The sequence below is a fragment of a genome, unplaced genomic scaffold (genome assembly GCF_019419815.1).
Source record: "Pyrus x bretschneideri cultivar Hongxiangsu unplaced genomic scaffold, Pyrus_bretschneideri_v1 Contig10, whole genome shotgun sequence".
Classification (NCBI taxonomy): Eukaryota; Viridiplantae; Streptophyta; class Magnoliopsida; order Rosales; family Rosaceae; genus Pyrus; species Pyrus x bretschneideri.
Window position 1 is genome coordinate 1,951,356 of NW_025999391.1, and position 11,538 is coordinate 1,962,893.

The window sequence follows — 11,538 nt, forward strand, 5'->3', positions numbered from 1 at the left end:
ATCTCAACCAAGAAAAAGTTTGTTCTTTCGAAGAAGTGGATGTCGGAATGGAATCATTCAAATAAAAGGCAACGAAATCATGCAATAAAAATAGAAAATAAAAACACCTTAAGTTAAAGACAGCACCCACAACGAATTGCTCACGTTTAAATATATAGCACAACAATTTGCAGCAGACAATCACACAACAGTATACTAAATTAGGATAAATCATTCCACAGGTTAAGAAGAGTCGTTGAAAATTCAGGCATTGCATTCAGATTTGCACATTGTTAGACTATACTATACATAAGCTCCAAATAAGAATCATCTTAATAAGCGTTTCTGCCGTTCAAACATCTCCTAATAAGCCGTAAATAATCTAGAGAATACAATGCTGAATTTAGAAATGTGACATCAAGGAGAGACCCAGACAGTGACATATACATGTGAAGACTAAGCAAAGGTTCCAACACATTAGCCTAGAATATACATACTCCTGAAGCGGTCGATCCACCTCATTGGATGGGAAATATGTCATCATTACCTTTATCATCATCCATCTCCAGATATTTGAAGTTAACAGCTTCCCACCCGTTACCTTTGTAATTAAAACCTGGACTCACATAGCACTTCATCTCATGAAACAGGTTCAAATGATCCACAAGCTTATGAAATGCATTGCATCCACAACACTGCAGAACCAGAAGAAAACAAGCATAACCGTTAGCTTCTTATCAACCATATCTTTTCCTTTAGTGCAGTACATTCATAATACTTGATTAAACGCTTAATTCAACTGCAATATAATTTATTATTAAAAATTCCAGAATTACTTGTCCAAAGTCACAGGCAAAAGATGTTCAGTAACGTATTATATACGTCTACCCCAAATTTGATACTCACCTCCCCTGAATTGCATTGTTAAAAGTTCTAAACCAAATCTTCTTTTTTTTTTTGTTTTTCACCTTTGCCTGCCTAACTTTTCCCCATTTGAATCATATTAAATACACAAAAATAAGGACTTAGAAAATAATCACTCAATCTGCAGCACCATGATTAAAGCCTAAGTTACTACCTGCACAAAGACGGTGCCATCAGTGTAAGCATGGGGGTTAATTGCCCGCGTTGTCCTTTGCCCACAAATGTTACAAGTGAAAGCTACAAGCATCCTCCGGCGAGGCGATTTGGTGAAGAGAGACCAGGGAAAAGTGGAGACATTCTCTGTGCTTTGTGTCTGAACCCCAGCAGGGGCAGGAGGGCCTTCCATTCCAGAACCCGTAGTCCACCCTCTTCCTGTCGCCGCACCCATCACCAGTCCCATTGCTGCGTCCTAACATCAGGTTTTCGACGAATCAATTTTCATTCAACACAAAATGCACAATCAAAGCTTTTACACAACAAAATTCCATCACCTCAATCACTCAGACAAGTTAATTTATTATTAAATGCATAATTTTGCAACAAAAGCACATACATTTTGTAATGTCAAACATCTGACATGAATTTGGTTTCTGATCTTTCCCTGCTTTCCTCCACCAATTTATCCAAAAGAAAAGTTTCAAAAGTAAAAGCTTGTGAATATACATATATATATATATATAGTACCTTGGAGAGTGGTGAGAGGGAGAGGTGGCGATTACTGAGAATCGGAAGGCGATTGATTTCTTTGGAATCCGACTTCGGATTTGATTCATTCTCGTTTCCTGAAACCGAAAATTTCCATTCCAATCAGATAAAATAACAAATTGCCGCGTTTGGTTGCCGGAAAAAATCCAAGGAAACTCGGAATCTCGAACCGCTCTCATAAAACTTGAAAATTTTGGAAATTTCATCGATCAATTGGCAACCAAGCGAAGCATAAGAGGGAAATAGAACGAAGATTTTACCTTTGGAGGCGAGCGGAAGCTGAAAGGGCCGTGAAGGGAGGGACTTTCGGGGAGAGAAAACGGAGAAGGAAGAAGCGGACGACGTGATTGTAGGAGAAGACGAGCTAATCAGGGCTTCCATGGGAATCTGCAGAAAGCAGCTGATTCCAGAATCTCAGACGAAGACGATGAAGATCGAAGAGGGCTCGGTGAGTCGAGTCGGGGTTGATAAAACTCGTCGTTGAAAAATATCGCGGGAGTTACGTGGACGGGAGGATTTAGCATCAGTTAGCTCTTCCTGGACTGGATCTGTTTGGGTCGGGTAGGTCCGGTTCTCTGTCAGAATTGGAGGCCTAACCGGCTCATTTTGCCTTATTTAGGTCATTTGACGTTTCATATATCCGATCTCCGATGCTGAGTTCATTGAAATACTTAAGGTACAAGCGTCTTACTCAAATTTTTTTATTGATACAAATGATATTAGAGAAGAGGAAAGTCGAACACAAGACCTAGATGTAAAGGAAGGGCAACCGGCCCTAAGAATGGGGCAACAGTGGTTAGTGCATAACTAGGAAATATCAATGTATGTTTTGATACAAAACATACATTGATTTTTTTTTTTATTGTTATTATTTTTTTTTTTTAACAAACGATAGTATCTAAACTAATAACATAAATTGATATTTCCTTTAGAATTACATTGTCACTGCTTCCCATAACGTTTGATATAAAAACTTGAAATGTTTTTGGATGATTGAAGCACTTTCTGAGTTGTGCTTCTAATGAAACTGCTTATGAGAAAAAGTACTTCTTGTACAGGCAGTCCCATACAAGCCCGGGTTTTTTAGTTAAAGATTTAAGCTTTTTGGCAATTGAGAATTGGGATCTTTCATATTTTGGGTCTGCCCAATTGGGCTTGATTTTTCATGGATTGTTGTTTTAAGGGAGTATCAGACTGGAGACAACATAAAGCCATTGGATTGGACCCCAAACCAAAAGTGTGCAAAGCGTTGTTCATATCCACCAAGATATGAATGTTTTACAGTCAGCCCTACCCTTTTGAAGGCCTCCAAAATTACACCGTGTTCGTCTCACAGGTTTGATTTTGTTCGCTTCTTCCTTTGCTTCAAAGTATCAACTTTTAACTTTTTAAACTTCAGAGCACGAAGAATTACAAAGTTGGGGTTGACTGAAATGAATAAGCTTTTAACTTCCCCAGCATAAGTTGTGATGGAAATGCGAATCTTCTGATAAGTTGATTTAATTTCTGTTTCGATGTAGGGTTGAGCCGACCACATTTTATTTCTATACCTGCAACGAGTGAAATCCACCATTTTCAGGACGGACCATGCCAGTTTCTGGTCCTCGGAGCTACCAGGAGAGAATAGCCCAACTACCACAATAAATCACTTGATAAGTAACAATCCTGATCGCGTTCTATCGATTGGTGATGTTACTTATGCAAACCTCTACCTCACAAATGGAGCTGGCTCCGACTGCTATTCTCGCTCATCTCCAAACTCTCCAATACACGAGACCTATCAGCCTAGATGGGATTTCAAGTTTGTGTAGGTATATGCAGAGTTTAGCTTCCAAAGTTCCAATAATTTCGGTCCAAGTGAACCATGAAATAGAACAACAGGCTGAAAATAAGACATCTGAAGAAAGCAGATCCTTGTCCACGTTCTACTACTCATTTAAAATGCTTGGAGCTTACATTGTACCTATGGCGTTGATACAGTTTTCAGTTGCAACATCACGATCAAATCACTCAGCGCAATATTTGTTCATATGGGGACCCGAGTTCATGAAGATCCTGTGACTGACTAGAATATCGTCGTTGTGTTTTGTGTAGCAGACATACAGGTCTAGGCTGCGGTCTGCAGAGAATGTATGTACTAGAATTATACTAGTTTAACCACCTGGATTATATTCTAACCGTGGGATTCAATGTGCATAACTTGCAGGTGAAGAATGAGACTTGGGCTTTATGGACAATGGTACACTGCATTTATACACACACGCACGTACGTATACAGGCCTTTTAAGATAAGGGATCTCAATTTTTTTTCAAAAAATATAGATTAGTTGTGAGATTCACTCTACATCGAACTTCAACGATCCAAACGGTCTATTTTGTAAGTCTCGATTCATAGATCATCTTTACAAAAATTCAACTCAATCCAAAATCATTTGCCTATTTAATTATCACGATGAAATTTCTATATTTCTTAGCAAACAAAGTGTTCGTCAATTTCTTTAAACTCAATTAAATGCATCAAATATTTCCGATTTGGCTAATATTTTACAAGGAGCAACTTGAAAAATAGATAGTTCGAATCGTTAAATTTCGATGTGATGTGAACCCCGCAAATAATTCTCTTTTTATTAAAAATCGACATCCCTTCCATTAAAAAGCTTCCTATCTAGAGAGAGAAGCAGAAGAATGGGATGACGGTTACCAGTGCACCGCTTGGTCCTCCCTCTCATTTTCTTATTTTCTTCAACTTCTTAATGTCTTAAATGCAATAAGGGTGTCCAAAGAACTCACTGATATAATTCACCTGCTAAAATCTTTAAGACTAAAATGAGATAGGACATTCTCTCTTCTAATCCTACCATTGTAAAGAGAATTGAAAACGATAAGTTTCCTTATTGGTAAAGTGAGACACTCAAGGAACGCTAGATTAATACAGAAAACAAATACATAATCTCAAAACTCATGCACAAATAGAAAATATTAGAAAACCACTTATGAATAAAGAAATAACATGAAATATAAAGATCCAGTACACATGATAATTATCCAAAGAGTATAACTTAGAACCTAATTATGTACAATTACTATCAACAATTCATAGGCTTCATTGCCACTCATGACTCAACTAAACACATCATCCAGGCTTGCCGCGTCTCCTTCATCGCCTGAAGAATCATCATTGTTTGGCTCAAATGAAAGTATTAGCTCTAGAAGGTCCCGACCGGAAGATGAGTTCTCCCCCGTGCGATCTGGGCTTTCACTCTGCCTTTGCAGTGAAAATAGTTGCATCATCAAATCCTGGGGGGATGATAAGCGGTACATCCAGCCCCTAGCCTTCGGTTTCTTCTGGACACAATTATAAAATTACGAACATCATTAGCATCATGATAACCATCAAGAAAACTTCTAGCGTTGTATCATCAACATGACATTCAATCGATGCCACCTGCATGGTCATCTAAATCATCATCGTCATCTTCGTCGCCATCATCATCATCGTCATCGTAGTCGTAATCATCATCATCAAAAATATTGTCTTCTGAAAAATATTCATCATCATCCTCATCCTCCTCCTCCTCCTCCTCACTAGCATACCACATTATTCGGCCAGGTATCACGACCTTTACCACACAAGTAACAGCAGAGAAATCAGTTCCTCTGCTGCCCATATAGGTTCTAGCATCGGTAATATAGCCCTAGTCTGTATCTAATTGTTTATTAACATCATAGTACCAACATTGGCATACATACAGGCGTTTCTAGGACTACCTAGTAGGGTCAGCAACCACGTGAAGCTGCACCAAATCAGCTTTATAGACCCCACCTGAATCTCTAAGCGATATTGAGGTTTAGAAAGAAGAGTTCTCTCCAAAGCATGTATTAAACAATAAATGCCTAAATGTTGAAAATGCAAATTATGGTCTTTTGAGCAAACACAAAATAAAAATTACCGCAAGTAACAAACAACTAATTTTTTTGGAATAAATGAAAATGCCATGTCCTGAGCCTCCCACTCCCATCCCATTTTCCACTTTCCCTTGAAGAGAAATGTTAATTTCAATGCCATCAACATCATCATCCGAGACTCAAAAGAACAGGTGATGCAAGCACCATATAAAAGAAGGATGAGAAAAATTTACTTTTCATAGGTCATGCAAGTTGGTCCATGAAGCAAAATCTAAACCTTAAAAAGAGATTTTAAAGTAAACGAAATAGTTTAGAATAACAAAGCATACCTGCTCGATTTTCTGAGGCAGAATAGCTCTCTCATTGGCCTTGGGAGTCCACATCTTTATGTCATTTTCAATTCCACTACTTGCAAGAACTGTGGTGTGAGGATGAGACTCGATGCAATTTACCACATGCTTATCTGCTTCCATAACACGAATCAGCTCCCCACCCTTTTTCTTCCATATGAATATCCGCCCACAATCAGACCCGCTCACAACATACTCACAATTAGGCCCAAAGAAGTTCACACCTTTTACTGTCTCACGGTTCATATGACCCTTGTAATCTTGAGGACCAAATCTTTTATCAACATCCATAGTTGATGGAGACTTTTCACACTGATGATCACCACTCGTTTCACTTGCATCACTTCCCATAGAAACTGGAGAGGATGGAATTGGATTAGGTCCCAATCCCATATCTCGAGTAAAAAGATATATGAACTCATCATTATATGAGACAAGAAGTTCGCTCTGTTCTGAGAAGGCCAATCCTGTAATTCCCACTTGTGCATCATCAATCAAGTGTGGTGGGCAAAAGAAATCTGTGGGTTGGCCAACATCAGATGACCCATCCCAGTTATACTTACGGATATCAAAAAGTCGTGCACATTCATCAGCACCTGCCACTGCAAAGAAATTTGGGTTTCTTGGGTCAATTGCAATTGCATTTAGATGGATGGCTGGCATGTAACTCCTCCTATTATCAAGAGGTTTGCACGTGAAAAGTTCTGTGGCAGCATCAGTCCTCAGATCAAACTGTAAAGTAAAACCCAAGTCACATGGTTGTATAGCACAACAGAACAAGGAAAAAAAAGCCAAACATTTAAAACAAAAGCACTACCAACATCACCACCATCATTAAGAATTGTAAGAGATTACCACATAAATTTGCTCATTCTCATCTAGAAAGACTCAATGAGCCATTAAATTTTGAAAGTTTTGAAGTCAACAAAATGCTAGAAACGGACCTCATCCTCTTGAGTACAGTTTACCAATTTTCAGGAACACATAATATCGCAAATTAAAAGATTCCATATTAGTGTTTACGACTAGCAAAGGAAATTATTACTCACATGTTGCACCAATCCATCTTCACCACAGGTGTAAAAAATATGAGGACTCCCAGGCTCAACGGCCAACTTATGAGCGCGGCCCATATGTCTGCCCAACAATGAAGTATTCACTTGTCCCCGCTCTAGAATTTGAGAACGTCTCACCTATATACATCAAATACACATACTAGGATTATTTTAATGAAACTTGGATGTTCCATGGCATGATGACACTGCTTTAAATAAACAAAGTACCTGCCCATCAGCAGCACAAGTAACAATTGTGCGATCATCGGTATAAGGCATGATCTTTGCTTGGAATATATTATTATTATGACCTGAATGGAAAGAAAGCTGAGCTTTCCCAGTTTCCCAATTCCATAGGATAACCCGCCTGTCATCAGAGCCCGAAACCAGAATATCACCATCGGCATTGAAGCTTACAGTGTTCACACATCCTTTATGCTTCTCTAGCTTCCGATAGATTTCCAATCGGAGCACGAGATCCTGAAAAATGATATCCACAACCTTCAGTACAAAACTGATATGAGCCTCTTCAACTCCATGCATGACACACCACACTCAAATTCTCCTGAAGAGATTAGAGCAAGAACTCATATCCACTACCTTCAATACAAATTTCACAGCCATAACACATCGAATTTCGCTACTATCAGTGAGTTCCTCAATATAACATAGCAAGAAAGAATAAAAATCCAACTTTAATCTAGCATCACACAAATATGGTCTTAATTTTATCCATAAAAGCAAAACACACATAATCCAAAAACCCAATGCATGAATTAGCCTATCATTTCAACTCCCATATCAGAAATCACTAAACCCAAAAGAAAAGAATAAGTTAAATATCAGAAGCCATAGAGATTGTTCTTTTTGTTCAAAAAATGTTCAAACTTCCACTAGCAAGGAGACGAAAAGCTTCTTCTGATTTTGAGGAGTGAATCTATATCACTTCTTTTCCCTTGTCAGAAATAGATCGAATTACTTCCACTGTAAATCCGATAATGATAATGATAATAAAAAAAATGGCGGGACAAGATTATCCAGAGGATGAGATACCTCAGAGCCGGCGAGGCGCTGCTTGAAATTTCTGGCGGAGAGCTGGCCGACCTCCCGCTGCCAAACATTGACGACAGCCTTGTCGATACTTGTTCGATGCCTCGTGTTCATCGTCGGAACTCGCAGCAGCAGCAATCAAATCACTCTGATCGAATTGATCGATGATCGGTAGATGATGACTCGGTGGAATCGGAGCGAGTCGCGATTGATGAAGGAGAAGATGAGATGGCCTGAGGAGAGAGAGTCACCGGAAGAGATGAACTCACCGCCAAGATGAGAGACGAAGTCGCGAGAAAAATATGAGGGTAGGGGAAACTGGAAACAAAGAGACGCTGAGAAAGATTGAGATGCTAGACTAGTAAAAAGTAAAATACACAATAATAATAATTTATATATATATATATATATATATATATATATCATGCCCTTTATTCAAAAGGATTTTTATTTTTTTAAATTGGAATTATATGTGGATCTCACTCCACGTCAAACTTCAATTATTGTAAGTTTCGATTTATAGATTATTCTTACAAAAATTCAATTCAATCTGAAACTATTTGCCTATTTAATTATCAAGATAACATTTCATTATTTCTTGTATAACAAAGTATTCGTTACTTTTTTTTAACCCAATTAGATGTCTTAAATATTTCCGATTTAGCTAATATTTTGCAATGATGATTTATGAGGTGTAACTTGAAAAATAGACGGTTCAAATTATTAAAGTTCGATATAGTGTGAACCTCACAACTAATCTCTATTTTTAAAGAGAATGTGTATCTTTTTACCTAAAAGCTTCTTTTATATATTCGGTACCACCGGTAATGGATTTTATCTTTTGTATACCCTTATGTATAGTTTGATACGAATACTTTACCATTATTAGTTGGTACAAATTTTTTCACAAATTTAATATAATATAGTTGGTAATTCGGTTTATACGATAATTTGACAAAAAATCTCACCCCTAATTGTACAAAGGGCACTTGATAGTAGGATCTGTGACCCTTTATTGTTAATTTAGTTATCTATTGGACTAGTTCACTTATGAACTAGAGTTTATTTTTAGTTGTTATTACATTGATTATTTGATGTATCCTATGTATGAATTTCATTTAATTCGAAGCGCTACATTTACTCGTCAATCCTTAATGTCTTTCTTTATCACGCTCATAATTTGAGTTTATTTTCAGTTGTTATTTAATTGATTATGTGATATTAGGGATGACAATTCAACCTGTTAAATCCTATAACTATGGATAATTGTCCGAATAGGTTGGATTTGGGAATGAAAACTTAATTATTTTTTGGTTATGGGGAAAAACCGTGAATATGATTCGGTTACAGTTTTGAATATGGTTATACAGGTTCTCAATCTGTATTCATCCCTGAATCCATCCCAAATAATATATATATATACACACACACACGCATACATATATGTATATTCACAAGTATTGAAATTATTTGATAATTTTTTTACCATGAACACTTCCATAAAATATTGTTATGTTTTTGGTTGTTTGGATGTGGATATTTGATGACGGGATTAGTATCTATTAAATTATAATGCATAAGTTGAACAAATAATGTTTTTCTATTGACGAAGATGGATATAACCGTTAGCTGATAGAGAATCTGTTACCTGGTGGGTATGGTATGGATAATCCACGATGGTTAATTTGCAGCTATGAATATGATTAATTTTCAAGTTATGAGATGGATATGTCATTTCCGTCTCCAAACCAACCATTGTCATCCCTATGTGATATATCTTATGGAGGAGGCACAAATGGAATGAGGATCCTCTCCAGATCTTCATTGTGAGGATCTGGAAATCCTCAAATCGTGTCTGTTCATCATACATCGTGCTGTCATAAATCATTTTAAATACTTTTATTTAAAATTAAATATGAATAGTATCTGACGAAAATTGATTACACGATGTATAATGAACGGACATGATTTAAGGATCTTTGATATCCTCACAAAGAAGATCCGAAGAGGATCCTCATGGGTATGACCGGAGTATCATCATTCTGATATTTTGTCTTTTGCTTAAGCGACATCATTATTATTATTCTTGGTTACAAGTTAATTTGCGCCTCGTCCTCCTATACAATTAAACCTTTATAAATGAATAGCCTTGGCACCAAGAAAAATCTATTAATTTAGTGAATATTAAATAACTGATAATTAATTAATTATTAATTCATTCATTAAATAAAAAATTGGGTAAATTATATTTTATTCTTTCATGTTTGAGTGCAATTGCAATCTCATACAATGTCATTTAAACATATTTCAATTGTATATATTTACCAACTTGTTCTTTATTTTCTTAAATATTGTAAATTATTTTTAGTTTCTCGTTTCATGAATGAATAATTTGATGTATTCCTTCTCAAAAAAAAAATTGATGTATTTGTTTAACTAAGTAAAATTCGTAATCTATTTATCTTTTCTAAATATAGATTGTTTATTGTATCAGGAAATTATTAATTCATATATTACGTGAGATCTATATGAATTTTTTATGATGAATTATCTTATAAATTTAGCAAATTATTAATTTAGGACGTTATCTCTAAATCAAGAGTGGCCAAAAAAATTATTTGACTGACGTTATTAGTATGTTGGGTATTAAATTATCGAGGTTATGCTGTATTATCCACACCATTTCATCGTTAAGTGAATCACAAGTTTATCATTTTTATCCTTGTGGAATGTATATGGCATGTCAGCCTGAAATTCACACTTACTTAGTGAGATAAAGAAATATAGTAGATATTTAAGTATTCTATATGGATCACAACATACAAGTAATATTAGAGAAAATGTTCTTCGTTTCTATAGTTGTTTCGTCTATTAATTGTGATGGTATTGGTGTCAATTTACATTTGTGATGGTATTGGTATCAATTTACATTTGTAATGGTTGTAGTCGTACAATACAAGATATGTTGGAGGAGACCAAAAAGATTGCAGCTAATTTAGTTTTGGCACAATGTTCTGGAAGTAAGACTCAATACGCACGTACGAAGTATCATGAACAAATCATAAACTCGTCCTTTTCTGTTTTCAGAAGTATCACTAGATTAAGGAAACAAACAAAGAGCTCCTACAAGTGGCTTCAGCACAATGTTCTTGGAAAAAAAGAAAATATTTTTGAGTTGTAACTTGTAAGCACAATCAAACTTCTAAATATGCCAAAAAAACACAACAATCAAAAACAGCAAATCCGTTGTGTGAAATTTACTATGTTCTCACATTGGGACTCCAATCAATCAAACAAGCCAACCCAAACACTCAACTCACCAATTCCGAAAACTCCAACCTCAACCAGAAGAGGAAAATGAATCCTAATTTATGATCCAATAAATTCAATACCAAATTTTACCCAATGACAAAAAGTAAACCACTCCACAATTTATCGCCAACCAAACCCATAAATTCGATCAACCAACAAACTAAAATTAAATCTGTTGTTCGGGTATCGTTAAGTGTAAAAGGAAATTACTTTGCATAAAGAACAATTTACATGAAAATAATTCAGAAGCTGACAAT

At 36.2% G+C, this 11,538-nt stretch overlaps 2 protein-coding genes and 1 long non-coding RNA gene across 6 annotated transcripts; 1 reads left to right on the forward strand and 2 right to left on the reverse strand.

The window, feature by feature from the left end:
• Window positions 1-235: 235 nt before the first annotated feature.
• On the reverse strand, window positions 236-2,055 carry LOC103946591. The gene is made up of 4 exons (XM_009357317.3): window positions 1,869-2,055; window positions 1,588-1,685; window positions 1,058-1,312; window positions 236-674 (listed from the first exon to the last, which is right to left on the reverse strand). Exons 1-4 carry the CDS (start codon window positions 1,987-1,989, stop codon window positions 498-500), a joined length of 651 nt encoding a protein of 216 aa, XP_009355592.2. The 5' UTR covers window positions 1,990-2,055; the 3' UTR covers window positions 236-497.
• Window positions 2,056-2,611: 556 nt separating this feature from the next.
• On the forward strand, window positions 2,612-3,825 carry LOC125468763. The gene is made up of 2 exons (XR_007251188.1): window positions 2,612-2,944; window positions 3,129-3,825. It is a non-coding gene; the product is annotated as an uncharacterized LOC125468763 (long non-coding RNA).
• A 760-nt stretch (window positions 3,826-4,585) lies between these two features.
• LOC103946589 (DDB1- and CUL4-associated factor 8) lies at window positions 4,586-8,180 on the reverse strand. Of its 4 annotated transcripts, none has more exons than XM_018647313.2 (6): window positions 7,973-8,180; window positions 7,148-7,399; window positions 6,914-7,057; window positions 5,844-6,596; window positions 5,054-5,228; window positions 4,701-4,950 (listed from the first exon to the last, which is right to left on the reverse strand). In XM_018647313.2, exons 1-6 carry the CDS (start codon window positions 8,081-8,083, stop codon window positions 4,937-4,939), a joined length of 1,449 nt encoding a protein of 482 aa, XP_018502829.2. In that variant the 5' UTR covers window positions 8,084-8,180; the 3' UTR covers window positions 4,701-4,936. The 4 variants fall into 4 exon arrangements, with proteins under 4 accessions (XP_009355590.2, XP_009355589.2, XP_018502829.2 ...); XM_009357316.3 differs by having other exon boundaries at window positions 4,701-4,953; XM_009357315.3 differs by lacking the exon at window positions 5,054-5,228 and having other exon boundaries at window positions 4,586-4,950.
• Window positions 8,181-11,538: the final 3,358 nt, after the last annotated feature.